Source organism: Sitophilus oryzae, unplaced genomic scaffold (assembly GCF_002938485.1).
Source record: "Sitophilus oryzae breed Bouriz unplaced genomic scaffold, Soryzae_2.0 scaffold_1059_pilon_pilon, whole genome shotgun sequence".
Classification (NCBI taxonomy): Eukaryota; Metazoa; Arthropoda; class Insecta; order Coleoptera; family Curculionidae; genus Sitophilus; species Sitophilus oryzae.
The window spans coordinates 4,626,864-4,643,362 of record NW_022145681.1 but is presented as its reverse complement, the minus strand read 5'-3'; the positions used below and the strand labels follow the sequence as shown (position 1 = coordinate 4,643,362).

General features: G+C 31.5%; 1 protein-coding gene across 1 annotated transcript; it reads right to left on the bottom strand.

The window, feature by feature from the left end:
* Window positions 1–2,124: 2,124 nt before the first annotated feature.
* On the bottom strand, window positions 2,125–16,068 carry LOC115876469. Its single transcript, XM_030892262.1, has 3 exons — window positions 16,027–16,068; window positions 2,743–2,913; window positions 2,125–2,433 (listed from the first exon to the last, which is right to left on the bottom strand). Exons 1-3 carry the CDS (start codon window positions 16,052–16,054, stop codon window positions 2,177–2,179), a joined length of 456 nt encoding a protein of 151 aa, XP_030748122.1. The 5' UTR covers window positions 16,055–16,068; the 3' UTR covers window positions 2,125–2,176.
* Between the last annotated feature and the right edge of the window lie 431 nt (window positions 16,069–16,499).

The window sequence follows — 16,499 nt, the reverse complement described above, 5'->3', positions numbered from 1 at the left end:
TTGCCAGCAGGGTATACGTTTATTATAGTGAACATTTTTATACTGCTTTTTAACGTATATTCGAAAATATATTTTAAGTATGTAATATGGGGCATAGTAAGCCATTATTAGCATTGACGATATCACTTAGGACGTCGGCGTCGACACGTTTTTTACCGATAGGGATTATTTCCTATAAGAAAAATTAAAAATATACCTACCGTCTGTAAATTTTATGAAAACAAATGCTATCGTTTTTTATAGAAAAAACAACAATAAAGCAAGTATAAAGCTGGATCGCGCGAGACAACAGTTATTCGACGTTAAAACTAAATAAAATATATCTGTTCCAGGGTCGATCCCTGTTCTAATCCCGGGCGTGAGTTGCGACGAGCCGTCGTGAATCAGCACGTAATCCTGTGGGAATAGAGCGGCGCCGCTCTTTGTCGCCTCCGGTGCCTAATTGTTGCGCGCCTAATCCCGGTTATTGTCTTTGTTTGTCATTTTACAATGTATTTCGGCGACCGTAAACCGTCATAAACGTCGTCATCGCAGCCTCGTTCACGGCTTATTATTTCTTTCTAGGGGAATTATTCTGTGATCTTATATTAGTTTAGTACTGTCGCGGAAACAATATGCCTTATTACGATTATGTGTTGTTGGGAAGAATTGTATGCAGGGTTGAGGAAGGATTTTCTTGTCTTCTAAAAATGATACAAAATGTTATTATAAATTTGGGAGTAGGTAGATGGGATCTTTTACATTGAGCTTTATACAGGGTGGTCCGCACTGTATTCCAGAAACTTTGGCAGTATATTCTGCAGCTAACAATAAATAAAAAAGTTCGTATAAATATATGTCCAAAAAATTCTTAATTTCGGAGAAAGGGGGTGAAGAAGTTTCATTTTTATTTCGATTGTCTCCAAATAATTTCTGAAGTACCGACATTATTTGGAAAAAAATAAGTACCTGGAAGTTTTGTGACAAGATAAACAGGAATTTGATGTCACTATGACTCGTATTTGTAGGGGCGCCACCTACATGTGTTTTAACGGTTTTGAAGAGTAATAACTTTTCTCGTCCGTACCTGTATGAAACTATTGAGTGGAAAATATACATTTTCGTGACTTTTTACGTAAAAAATGTCGCTAAAAATCGCTACGAGCAACCGTTCTCAAGATATTTAGAATAGAAATAGTCAATACAGGTTATTATTGACAAAAAATAAACACGTGTTATTTGAAATAATCGATTATCTGAAATAATACCTACATTTGGAAAATTTTTATTTTTTGAATTAATCATATATTTTATTTTATATGATAAAACAGTTTCTGTTGAACTTTTCAAATTTATGATTTCAATCTAATAACTATTTAAGTTAGTCAACATGTTTAATTTATGTCAATGATGATATGTTTTGATAATTTCGATTAAAAATATCTGGAAAACAATTACTCGTAGCGATTTTTACCAAGATAATTTTTTTACGTAAAAAATGTCGTAAATCCATATTTTCTTACTCAGCAGTTTTATACAGGAACAAATGAAATTACTCTTCAAACCAGTTAAAAATATGTAGGTGGCGCCCTATACAAGTAGCAGTCATGTTGACATCAAAATCAAATTTCCCATGTCAAAAAACTCCTAAATACCAATGTTCATTCAATTATTGACGTTACTTCATAAATTATTTGGAAAAAATCGAAATAAAAATGAAATTTCTACCCCCTGTATCTTCGAAACTAAGTATTTTAGGATATACATTTATACGAACTTTTTTACTTACTTTTATCTGCAGAATATGCTGTCGAAGTTTCCGGAATACAGTTCTGACCACCCTGTATAGTTGAAAGGTAGCCAGTTATTGTAAAAAGTATTTTCTCAGTAAGAACATCATTATAGAGAAACGTAAATTTAAAAAATAAGAAGATGATTTAAATAAAAATAATTACTCAATAATTGATTGAATTTATCTATAGACTTTCTTTATAAAAATTAGAATATAAAAAGTATAACAGAGTATGACAAAAATATTTTACATAGTTTTATATATTTAGTGTTATATTACAGCTGACTGTATAAAATAGGTAGGTAACATAAAACTTTCCAAGCCGCGGTGCTCTTGAATATAAATATTTTTCTACTTCATAATTTCAACTTCATATTAATGTGCATAACATTATATTCTTGTTGATTAGCTTCGTTTAACGCTATTTAACAAATCTTTATTTCTTCCCAGACAGTTTAGAATCTGTCCTGTTAGGCTGCATTCATTGTCCTTGTCCGGATATATTTCCTTGTCGCATACATCCCCAAGTTCCCTCAGTTTCCTTAGTTGTTTGATATTACCGGCAAATGCTGGAGTAAATATTAATACGAATCCACGTTTGTTAAACTTGTCATTTTCAATAATATGCAGTTTAGCAAAAAGGCACTCTACCATGCAGATACCTAAAAAATATGTTTTATGAAATATTGAAAAGATTCTAACATTATAATTATGTACCTTTAAAAAAATTCGGTTTTTCCGAAGTCAATTGGACTGATGGTTTAGAACTCTAAATTCAAACGAATTAAGAGTTCTAGTCTGGACAAATGTCCAGACTAAACCGAAAATGACGCCGACAAAGGCATCGCCAAAATTAAAAGTCCCAGATAAATCCAATTGACTTTGGAAGAACCATAACATAGTTTTATTAAATTCATAATTAGCAAATCATAATGAAATAAGTAAACATTAGTAACTTTAAAACCAGCGACCTTCGTCCGATTCGGGAAGCTTCCTCATTTTAATCCGTTCATAGTCTTTTTCACCAACTCCACTTTTTTCTTTGCAGTCTTTAAAAAATACATCCAGTTTGGTATTGTTATGATTGTGGTTATTGGATGACTGTCCGCTTGATCGTCGGATTAAGAGCAGACACAAAGTACCTACAAAAACAATCTCTAATAATTTTAAACAATTATTTATACGTAAAAATGATTTTTAAATAGTGTAGTTTAAAATTTGAGAAATAATAGTTGTGTTTCTGTGCCCGTCTATACTTTTTTAAATTTTCTATAATTTTAGTGTTATATTTTGATAAGTTTCACGTAAATTTTTAGTAAACGACGTCTAAAGATTGACCACGCCCAAATTATTATCTATTGTCATTCACCAGCTGTCTCTGACGCCGTTTTTTTTTCGATCATACAGTAAAATGAAACATTCAATATAGAAATCTAAACTATATTATAGATGCAATTTCATAACTGATTCAATTCCGATATGTTTTGATCAAATAATATTATCAGAACTATTAAATTAAAATAACACGGATAGCAAGAAAGTCGGGAATATGCAAACATTTATTTATTACATGGGATTTAAATGGCTGGTAACAAATAAAAATATTTGCTGCAATAACTTGTTCGATAAGATATTTGTTATTTAGATTACTCAGAAAATCTTATGACCTAAAAAATATTTTTGGATAAAAAGTAAAAAACTTATATTATTTTTGGTTTCTGGAAATCTATCCCACGTAATTTTACTACAGGGTGGCGCCGCTCCTACGCCGCGGAAGCTCCAAGGAGAACGGTAGTTTATATCGAAATGAAATTTTGGCAGCATATGTAGGTTAACTGAAAGCATTTTTATAAAAATATATAGAATCATAACCCCCCCCCAACAAAGTTACACATCAAAGTTGTGTTTTTTTCTAATGGAACACCCTATATATTAATTGATTTTCGGTTTCTAGGAAAAAAATAAAGGTGAGTTTTATTAAAGAAGATTACACCTAAAATCTAAGGATTTTGACATATTTCAAATTTTGTGAAAAAGAAGAGTAAATTTTAAATTTCGATAGCAGCTACCTAAATGTTAGTTGACCTTGTATAGCCTGATATTTAATTACAGTAACCATTGTATGTTAAACCAAATTGAAATTTGACACGAAAAGTTATACAGTGTGAGACAAAATTAATATGGAACATTTAAGTCACTTTTAAAAGCAAGTTATTCCTTTATTTTAAATGGAACACATAGTATATTTTTCCGGTGTTCAATGGGGAATTTATATATCTTCAAAATATTATTAAGGTTGCCTACCCCTCAGACAAAGATTTTCCTAGATATTTTAATTTTTATGATTTTGTGTCAGTAGATCTTTATTATTTAAAAAAAATCTAGGGGTGACTGTGTGATATGCTTTGTGTTAATTTAACAAAAATTAAAGATTGTAGAGTAAAATAAACGGTAATAAAAAGATACACGTTTAAAACATATTTTAATTATTACAGAATTAAAACTAGATATAAACCTAAAATTATGCGTGACAAAAATTAGCTAGATGAAATAAAATGCTCAAAATGCGTCCTTTCCTGTTAACTGCTTAAAATGAAGGTCTTTGCAAAAGGATCGTTTCATTTTAAAAGGCATATGTGGAGTTCTACCTCGAATAGCAGCTACAATAACTTCTCTCATGTTGTCGACAATAGTTGGCCGAGTTTTGTAAACACTGTTTTTAACATACCCCCATAAAAAAACCAGACTAGATCAAATCAGAAGCATTTAAGTATTCTATTAATTGGTGAATGCACACTGCATTCACGAACCAATAGAATTATATGATTTCTCTCTGATGTAGGATAAGTTGGCATTTTCGGCAAATTTCTGAGATTTTTTTTTTGTTTTAACTCACACAAAATGATAACTAGTTGTTAAAGTTGGACTAATTAGACAGCTATGTTGAAGTAACGTCAGACATATCACATGCCCCTAGATTTTGTCAAATAATAAAGATCTACTCAGATCAAATAATGTAAATGAAAATATCTAGGAAAATCTTTGTTTGAGGGGTAGGCATCCTAAATAGTATTGTGAAGAGACATGAATTCTCCATTGAATATCAGAATAATATGCTGGGTGATCCATTTAAAATAAAAGAGTAACATGCTTTTAAAGGTGACCAATGTTCAGTATTAATTTTATCTCACCATGTATAACTTTTTCGGTCAAGTTTTAATTTGATTTAAAGTACAATAGTTAATTTAACTATATATTAGGCTCTACCGGGTAAATTCCAATTTAGGTAGCTTTTATTGTTATTTAAAAATTGTTCTTTCTAGAAAATGTTAAATATGTCAAAAACCTTACATTTTAGTCATATACTTCTCTTATAAAATTCAACTTTATTTTTTCCCAGAATCCGAAAATCAATTAATATATAGGGTGTTCCATTACAAAAAACACAACTTTGATATATAAATTTTTTGGGGGACACCCTGTAGAACTTTCTATATTTTTAAAAAGTGCTCTGAATTAACCTACATATGCTCACAAAATTTAATTTCAATACAAACAGTCGTTCTCCTTGAAGCCTCCGCGGCGTATGAGAGGCGCCACCCTGTATAAAAGAAATTATATTAAAATTAATAAAATCTTCAAAATAAATCGAAAAATTTATTTAGGTACTATGTAGGTGTAGCAATAGTAGCAATGGCCCAGCTACATCGAAACACCGGCCCCCGATAGATCACCGAAGTTAAGCGACGTTTGACGATGCGAGTGGATGGACGGGTGACGGTAAGTCTGGAAACTCTGTCGTGCTGTCGTTCTATGGTAAGAGTGTAAAATATATTGTCACACACTGCTCATTCACGCCGGTTCGAGGCTGGATGAGATCGGATACCTCGTGAGTAAGAGTTGATTTAGACACTCGCCAAGTCGGTAGGTCATTGACAATGATATGGCTGAGGACCGTGGCTCGAATACCGTGTAAACAAGGTAGGCCCCCTCCAGATTAGCAGCAAAAAGGAGACCTTAACTTATTTTTTTTTCTTATCTAGAGCAATAAATATTCAATTTAAGTACCACAATTAACTTTTTAACAAGTTCCAAGAGAACAAGTTTCACATAGCCAGATTTATGTACAATTATTAGTAACAAAAGTCCTAAATATGAGTATACAACATATGATTTATTTTATAGTATATAGATACAAAAACAGCCTTGGTTAGTTATTTTTTAATTTTAATGATTTAATCCTTTATAATTAATAATAAAATTTATCTTAAAAACTAAGAATAAATGCGCCTATGTAATATTTTAATCAAACAGTCTTAAAAATGATTTATTTGTAATGATTAATTTTATGAATGCAGTATATTTCAATATAATGTAATCATAAATAATACTATAAAATAGTAATAAAATCATAAAAAGCTTTATTTCTAATAGGATACCTACATTATTTTAAATTAAATTTTTAATATAATACATAATTTTCTTTTTTTTAATAAAGGTAAGATATTTATGTCTAGACAATATGAGATGCTATTAATTGCACTTTCTTTATTTATAACAGGAAACAAAAAAAAGATCCATTCTATATCCCATCAGATATGTAGTATTTTTATGCCATTTCATCTAATTTTTATGCCATTTATTTATACCAAATATACATTTTCTAATAATTTTGAAATTTTAGCTATAATCTAGTACATGAAAAAGTTCGGAGTACCCAACAAATGTCTTACAGTGTTTAAAAGCCTCCATAACATAGACTTAAAATAAAATATAGACTGAGCATCTCATTCATAAATAGCTGGAACATGCGGTCAGACACTGTCTTGTTATTGTTGTGTTATTGTTTTTGTTATTGTTTTAGGTTATAACGAGTGCGACACGAGCGATAGATAGGTTGTCTCTGTCGTAACGGTCGTTCCCTGACGACTATGCCGAGAAACACAACACTGTCTTTCGTTTCTCAAGTACACCTGAACTCTCCGTATCATAGCCGGGTAATTTTTTTATTTTAATGAAGCTATAATTAAATTAAAAATATATCGTATTTAAACTTTTTTATATTTTATTAAGATTTAGGACAGGTTTTTAAATAAAACTTTAGAAAAAACAATTTAGAGTCCAAAAAGGATAAAAATAATAAAATACACGTTATAGAAGAAATTTTATAATCGAAATTAGGTAATTTTGAAATTAATAATAAATTATTAATTTTAGTCAAACATTTACAACCCCTAATATTAATCAAAACAGGATCTATTCCACAGATATAATAGAATCGGCGACAGGGGAGAGAAAAAATATGATTGTTGTAATTTTTGTTCTGGTTAAGTGATGTCTTATTATGTAAATTAGAGAAAATATAAATCTGTTCCATTAAAGCAAGGAAGGTGATAGGAAGTGGATAAAATAAAAACTACATTTATTTAACTCGGTACTGTCTTTATTATACCGGGTGCGTCTCAAAAGTGGCTCATCTCCATAATTTTTTTTATATTTTCAAATAAAAAACAAGATTTAGTATGTTAGTATATGAAATAAATTAGGATTGATTGACGCATTCAATTGTTTTTGGTCACTTCCTGTTTCACCGGAAATGACTATAACTTTTAATTTTTAAACGGCACCCTCGGTATATTTCTACTTTATTCGATAGAAAATGACACTCTGAATAGAATGACATATCATATGTCAACTTTTGACATTTTCGCATATGGTTTAATTGTAATTGTAACACGCGGTTCATAACGACAATTTGACTCGAAATACCAAGTGTGTGGTATCAATATATTCATAAAAATGCTTTTTCCAAATATGCTAATGAGTCCCTTGTTCCATTTGAAAAAATTGACATATGTATGATTAAAATACGATTTGTACATCTTTTAACCGGCCTAGACAAGACACGAAACCTATTAGACGATCAAAACTATTTTTCCAAGGCTCCTTTGATTAAAAACTTAGTGTTTTTAACAACACCATGGCACCCTGGATTGAAATTTAAAATAGGATATGTTTTAAGCGACAATGTCAAAAGTTGACATATGATATGTCATTCTATTCAGAGTGTCATTTTTTATCGAATAAAGTAGCAATATACCGAGGGTGCCTTTAAAAATCAAAAGATGTAATCATTTCGGTGAAACAGGAAGAGACCAAAAACAATTGAATACGTCAATAAATCCTAATTTATGTCATATACCTACTAACATACAAATCTGTTTTTTTTTTATCTGAAAAAATAAAAAGTTATAGGGTGAGCCACTTTTTTGAGACGACCCGGTATATTAAAAAATATTGTTTCATAATGTAATATCATTTTAAAATTCTTGTATGTTATTTTAGATTCTGAAGATAATTTTAGAATAAACCGGAATATATTTTTAATAAAAACATTATTAATTATTAACAGGGTTATAATTATGATTTTGTTACAATGTAAGTAAGTAAATAATGTAATGTAAGAGAAAAAATTCAGATTTTACATTTTACTAAAATATTATCTAAATAAGCGCCTTTCTACAACAACGCCACTGACTCCCAATGGGTAAATTGAGAGTTGCCTACCGGTCAAAAGTCGTTTCAAGACTTAAATGGATTATTTAAGTCAAATTTCTTGCAAATTTGGCACTGGCGAACCATATTTTATAGTTCTTGAACAGAAAAAGTCAATAAAATAAACACTTAAGCACTACAAGCTAAGAAAATGCGTTAATACAGCCGGGGAGATAGCGGCAACAAAGCTTTACCGCACACGTGCGACACGTACTACAAGGTAATAAATGAATGAATAGGCTCCCTCGCCTCTAATCGGTGTTGTCATATTGTAAAGAACTTATCCTTTTTAAACAGTATCCGACTTATAATTTAGTAGTATAAGGACTATTTAATACATCTCTGGAATATTAAAACCTACTTTTTAAACTGTAGTATTAATATCTCAATATATGGGTATAACAAGAAAAAAAATATTGATAATATTAAAGACGTGACAACATAGGCTGGATGAGGAAGGCTCGGTCGACTGTACCCAGAAGTAAACATGTGTACAAAAAAGGTTGTTTGTCCGCGTTGAGATGTAAATAGTGTAGTCTATATTTTATTTTAAGTCTATGCTCCATAACAATAACAAGTCACCATCATGGATCACTGAGCGATCCCTTCTTAACAAATACAGGTGTTAGGCAAGGATGTGTCTTAGCGCCTCTTCTATTCAACATATCAGCAGCGCTCTCCATATAGTGGACAACAAACTGCAGGAAAGAGGACTGGGCATTAGATACAGATACGACGCCGACGGCGCCGGCGTTCTATTTAACATAAAAAGACTCAGGGCAAAAACACGTACAAAATTCATCATAGAACATCAATACGCTGATGACTGCGCTCGCGTAACTGCAAAAGCGTTACAATGCCATTTATTTATACCAAATATACATTTTCCATTAATTTTGAAATTTTAGCTATAATCTAGTATAGTGTTCAACGAGCCAGGGAAGATTTTGACAGACCACTTCCAAAATATGTCTGTCACTTTAGGGATCTTCAAAACTGTCACTGTCAACTAAATACTCCGAACCAATAGGCATCTAACTCAGCATCCTTTAGGCAGATTCCTACGCTATTGAAAAATGCGTTCAACTTATCTTAGATAGGAACCATCGGAAACAAGAAATAGCCATCCAAACAATAAAAGCGACCAACTCAGTAACCATCAATTCAATTCGAAGATGGTCAAATAAGCATGCCTGGAAATAGGGTTGTCACCTATCCTTTTTTGAAAAGCACAGTCCTTTTTTAGAACACATTGTCCCTTTGACTTTTTTTGACCCAAAATGTCCTTTTTATTTACGTATTTTCCCTGGGAAAATTATCTACAGTAACCAGCAATATTCTTTTCATCCAAATTTAATTAGAAATATTATAAAATATATAAATAAATGTTTTTACGAACGTCAGCAAAGTATTAATTTTTGCGACATGATTGCAATATAAAATGGCAACCCTACCTAGAAAAGCTGATCAAATTAAGCAAAGAAAATAAAGTAGTCTTCGTACTCTGGATGTCAGCCCACCAAGAGATAGAAGGTAATCAAAAATCAAACTATACAGGGTTTCTCACCGTAGCCGTTCGTTAGAAGTTTTTGAAGTTAGGAAAAACTTAGAAGTTTGAAACTTTGACTTAGGGTTATTTAACCTTTCCTTTCATTTAAAAATAATTTCAAGGCCAAACCACTTCCGGTTGCACCGGAAGTCCCCATTAACTTCCTTATTTTAAATGGAACACCCTGTATATTATTTTATTTTTAGATTTCTAATAAAATTTTATGATGAGTATCATTAGGTTTCCCTCGAGGGGCGTCTCACTAGGGTAAAAAATGTACACGTATTGCCAAAATGTCATTTTATACAAGACTGCCAGTGACTGCCGACGACTGCCAGCGACTGCCAGTGACTGCCAGTGACTGCCGACGACTGCCAGCGACTGCCAGTGACTGCCAGCGACGACCAACGACTGCCGACTCAACGGTATCTTAGGTTCCGGGCCTTGACATATACTATTTATCAACACATATACAGGGTGGGCCAAATTGGACGCTTTTAAAGGGAAACGCCTTTTTCTGTAGGAGATAGACGAAAACTAACATCGGTGTCTGGAGCTTAATTTTTATAAAAAAACATGACGGTGAAAACCGCACATAGATATGTGTTACCGTTTCGGAGTTACGGAATGTTTTCAAAAAAGTGCATTTTTAACAAATCACCGTAACTTTTTTGCTATAGAACATTTTGTATTTTTATGAAAACATTTCCAAAGCACCTTTTTATATAGAATTTAATAGTTTAAGAATATATTTTTTTTAAATTAACAATTTAGGAATTATGAATAGAAAATTTGATTTTTTTATATAGGACACCCTGTATATTTTTAATTCATTGAAAAGAATTTAAAATTAGCTTGATATTTTGCTCGTTTTCTCTTCTCTTCAGATATACAGTTTGTAAAAATTCGCCCACTTTGAATAAGTCGGCTTTGAACGGCGGAATAATATTTGCAATGAGAGATGCAGAATTTTATAACAATTTATATTACATTTAACAACATCAACACATTTAAACTATATCTAATAACAATAAAAATTAATATCAAACCAAGACTTGAGATTTTGGTTGTTCGATATGTCGACCGTCTTCTGTTATGGATAGACGGGGCCGTTTTTGAACATTTCTCGCGGAATTAATTAACTCAGTGGGGATGAAAGATACCCTCGTATAAGTAGTTCTAATTCTTGCCTAGATTATATATGGGCAATTTAAAAATAAGAACCTTTATTCTTCCGCAAAAATAAAAATCCATAGGAACTAAGTCCGCCGCGCCGGCCTCGATGTCCAACGCCTGGGATCTTGGTTAGATATTCAATTATTCTCGAAATTGGCTGCAAAAATTTGCTGATAACTTCAGCATTCTGAGACGGTGCTTTGTCTTGCTGGAAAAATAAGTTTTCGTTTTCGATTTTTTCGAATATACAGGGTGTCCCAGAAATAAGTGCAAGTATTTTATGTTGTGGTAAATCTCGATAAAAGAAACATATTTTCTCTTTTTCGTTTTTCAAATAAGTTCAAAATAACGGATTTATTTTACTTTGAAAATTTCGAAAAAACATGATTTTTTGCTAAAATTTTGAAAACCGCTGGATCTTTTCTGGATTTTTTTTCTTGTAAATTTAATCTAATATCTATGTTGCCATATTATCAAGAAATTAGGTTTTTTAATTAAAAACTAAAAAAAAATCCAAAAAATTTTTACGTGAGGAATCTCCCCACGAGAGATGGCACAGATTTAGAAATAATAATAATAATATAAAAGTAAATTAGACACCCTGTATAATTTTTGTTTTTCGATTAGGGGCAGATTATCAATAAGAGGTCCACAGCCTACTAGATAAAAGTGACGAACTTTTAAAAATTCTATATTTCAAAGGGGATTATAACAAAATATTAAGTGTGCTATACAGGATGTCCCACAAATAAGTGCAAATATTTTAACTGATAGTATAGTTCAACCCCAGAAACACGCCTATGAGGTTTTTTTCGCGAAAAAAAAAATTTGAAAATTCGAAATTTTTTGAAAAATTTTTTGGATTTTTTTTTTAGTTTTTAGTTAAAAAACATAATTTCTTGATAATATGGCAACATAGGTATTAGATTAAATTTACTAGAAAGAAAATTCAGAAAAGATCCAGTGGTTCTCAAAATTTTAGCAAAAAATATTTTTTTTTGGAAAATGTCAAAGTAAAATAACTCCGTTATTTTGGATTTATTTGAAAATCGATAAAGAGAAAATATGTTTCTTTTATCGAGATCTGCCACCTCTTAAAATATTTGTACTTATTTCTGGGACACCCTGTATATATTTTTGGAAAGGTAATTTTAAATTCTTTTCATTTAATTAAAAATATTCTTAGAGTGTCCTAAACAAAAAATTATTTTTTCTAGTAATAACTCGAAACTTATTATTAATTTTAAAAAATATACTTAAACCATTAAATTCTACGTAAAAAGGTGTTTTGGAAATGTTTTCATAATACATACAGATACAACAATATGAAAAGTAATGTTTTTATTTTTACTTACTTACTGACGGCTACGACTGTCGACTGCTTCAACGTATCTACCCCAGAAGCAAACTATAGGGAACTTCTAGGGTACAGGCTCGGGTACAGGTATGTAGTTTGTATACTAATACCCCCTAATACTAAATCGTTGAACTCGTCTGTGATCGGGTCGCATCGGCTGCGTCTCGACTGCTAGGACCAGTTAAATCGCAGTCGCTGCTTTTACCAACAATAGAAGAAATAAACAATAGCCTTCCAATTACGCAGATGAATATTATAAGAATTTTATTTCTTCCTGATTAGGCAACTTTTTATAATAATTGTTATCCTCGAATCATATATAGCTGGGTATATTTCTATTTCTTTGGTTGAAATTTCAAAAATAATTTTTTTATAAAAATGAGAAATTTAAAAATTATTCAGGGTTTCTATTTTGCAGAAAAATAGTTATTTGTACTTATTCAGGCCTATGCTATATCATATACGAAACATAATAACTATAATTAATCTGTTTCACTGTCTGTTTCTCTTTCTTTAATCGGTGCGTCTCGATTCTAGATCGAGACGCACCGGGCTCGATGTGGCACCGAAAGCACACCTCAACTGCGATAGCGAAAAATCGTAGTCGGCGGCACAGAATATACTAACGAAAAAGAAGCCCAAGTTACTTGTAATAAAACGGTTCCATTTTCGTGTCGCCATCTCTCGTTGTAGAGGACGTTTATAGGATAGCCAAAGGGGTGCGGTGCCGGGGGAACAGGCGGGACAATTGTAAAATACACTTTTTTATTTTAATTATTTTTATTCGCTTATTATGTCAAACAATCACATAACATGTTTTAAAAATAAAATTACAAACGGAAACAAAAGGAATTAAATAATCTGAAAATCTACTAAGTTTATTGATAAAAAAGTTATTAATGCAAATTGATATATTAAGTATAACCTCTTTGGTATAACATTGTTAAACGAACATTAACAAGTCATAACATATCAGATCATAGAACTAAAAAAGTACTATTACATAAAAACAGGTGATACAATACTTCAAAATTAATTTTAACATAATATCAAAACCGAAAAATCAAACTGCAAACACAACCACACTTATCACAACAGAAACTAACACACACTTCAGGGCTGTCTAAGAAAGACTGATCGTTCTGATTGGTCCTGGTCGTAGCTCACGTCGTATTGTCTGTAAGGAAAATCCCTGTACAAACATTTTTCCATTACTTTGACGATGAGCGCCAACAGCCGTCGTGAATCGAAAATTTTTGCTGGATTTTGAATATTTAACTTACATGGCCCTGGTCGGCAGTGGCAGTTGTTTTAGCCCGGTGGTACACTGTGCGTTTTTGCGACTGTTATGTCGCAGAAACACTGGCGCAGACGCTCTGTGTAGTTTATTTAAGGTCGATGCCGATGCCGGTGCCGCGCGTTTCTGCGGCAACCACAAAAACGCGCAGTGTATAACCGGGATTAGTCGCACCAGTAAAAAAGTTTGTGTTATAATTTTTTCTGATAGAATCTACAAATTTTGCATCACTGATAATTTTTACCGTATCGAAATCTAACATTTCTCTAAATCTATTAATTTTAATATATAATATCATATCGAGGGTCACAAGGCAGGATCTCGTATTAATTATAAAACAATTTTTGCGATATTTTCACAAAATAATTCAAAATATTTCATTTGATAATAAAGTATTGATAACTCGGCTCTATAAGATAATAATTCGTTTAAAAAAATATAATAATTTAATGTAAAATTGGGTATGTTTTGGGGATTTCCTGGAAAATCGTATCAAAAATGATACGAGTTACTGCACTGTGACCTTTGATATACAAAAAACCGAATTAGTTACCGAATTGTACGTAGAATCTAATTATAAAATAAAAATAGGGTATTCTCATTAAAAATATATGTTATATCCGAACAACAATCACAAATCACACACATTTTTTGATGTACCCTGTATACTCTACAGTAATTTTAAAATGTGCTTCTTAACCTTCCTTATAACTTTTCTGTTTAACATTTTGTTCTAAAAAGCGTTAAAAAAAAACAAAACCAAAACATTTTTATATACCTTGTATAATATTATATTTTGTTCCTGTTTTGTTCGTATGTTCTAATTACATTCAATTTCATTAATTTAACATAATTATTTTATTTTAAAAAACACAAACGATATTGTCGATTCTGCCAAAAATTGAGTTAAAGTAAAATATACGGATTAAAAAGAAAACCGTTGAAAATGGGTATAGGGAAAGTTATAGCAAATCGATGCAGAACTGAATTCTGCATCCAACTATCGAAAAATATATAGGGTGTCTCATTTGAAAAAATGAACTTTTTTGAGTTTGAAAATAATCTAATCAGTTATCGAATTTTGGACACCCTGTATGAGATAAATTAGTTGTCAATATGGACTTCGAAAGTATTAGTCCTCTGCTCCAGTTTACCGCAGAAGCGTTTATCACCAATTCAAAATGAATAAAAGATCCACTGTTAAAAATAGGGGTAAAAATGTAAAAATTTTCAAATAAATCAAGATATCTGAGAAACAGTTGAAAATAGGTATAGGTAAATTTAATGAAACTCATCATAAAATTTTCTGGGAACTCCAAAAATTAAATAATATACAGGGTGTTCCATTTGAAATAAGGAAGTTAATGGCAACTTACAAGTGGTATGGCAACTAACAAGTGGTATGACCTTGAAAATATTTTTAAATGAAAGGAAATTTTAAATAACCCTAAGTCTCAAAATTTCAAACTTCTAAGTTTTTCCTAACCTCAAAAACTTCTAACGAACGGCTACGGTGAGAAACCCGTATACCTATACAACGAGCGAACACTTTTCCCAACAGCTTCTTCCCAAGTGGAATTCAACATAAAGTAGAGAGAAATAAAGCGAAACTCAAGAACCTGGAAGATTTCATCCGTAACCTGGAATGGGAATTCTCCAAGGTTCTAAGACACCCAAATAAATTTATTTACAACTGAGAAAAATCAAAGATCTTTCTAGATTTAAGTAAGAAGAATCGGATTGCCATGGGGTTTTTAACAAGAGACTGTCTCCTCAATGAACACCTCAGTAGATTGAAGCTGAGAAACAACGGCGAATGCAGATTCTGTGGGGAAAATGGAGGAACATCAGAATACCTTATGGCTCAAACGCACTGACGACCAAGTCGCAGCGACCACAATTTGATTCATTATTATTACTGGTCGCAGTAATAACATTGAATAAAATGCTGGTCGCTGCGACCTGGTCGTCAGTGCGTTTGAGCCCTTATCACTGAGTGCGCCGAGACGACAACCATTTGTGCCCTAAACTTTAGTACTACTAATATGGGAGATGGAGAACTAACATCTCTAAAACCGTCTTATTTACTGGCTTTTGTCAAAGTCCTGAGACTGTATGATAAGTTATATCTCAAGAAAGGGGAACTCAATAGGTCTATAAGGTCGCGGTGATTAACTTTTCTATTCAATCTACAACCTAGAATTCCATTTATAAAATTAAATTAAGATCAGTTCTTGGCAACAAAAATATTAAACGGTATAGCCTCAATAACTTGTGCACTAATTTAAAATTATGTTAAGTTGAAAATATATATCCCTTACCTGAATATAAAAAGATTACAATGTTCATGTTGCTTTGTGTAATCAAATACTGTACATCATTATAAACCATTTTAAAAACAAATAATCTAAAATTTGAATCGGGGTAATCAGCAGCAGATTTAGTAGAAACGCAATGAAATGTAATTTTTATCGGAATGTACAATCAGATTTAACTAGCCATATCAATTCACTTTGTATAACGTACGTATAAGCTGTTATTGAAAAAATCAACCATTGCATATTGTAGATAGGAGATATAGGATTTTTCGGGACCCCTACGCCTTAAGTCGAGTTATTAAAAAACATAATAATATTTTTTTTTCAAACTTTAACACCCTTTGTAACTGCTAGTTTTATTTTGAAAAGTAAAATAAAACTGACGTTTTCTTTTAAAATTTATTAAAATTAAAATGAGACAAAATAAAAAAGTACGTAAATATGAATAGGTAAATATTGGTTTGTTAGATTCAGCA

Bases quoted from the DNA above. Each gene is read 5' to 3' on its own strand.
- LOC115876469 (XM_030892262.1), bottom strand. From the start codon at position 16,054: ATGAACATTGTAATCTTTTTATATTCAG. The intron at 2,914-16,026 runs GTAAGGGATATA...TTGTTTTTGTAG, and splicing joins TGTAATCTTTTTATATTCAG to GTACTTTGTGTCTGCTCTTA. The intron at 2,434-2,742 runs GTCGCTGGTTTT...CATATTTTTTAG, and splicing joins GCTTCCCGAATCGGACGAAG to GTATCTGCATGGTAGAGTGC.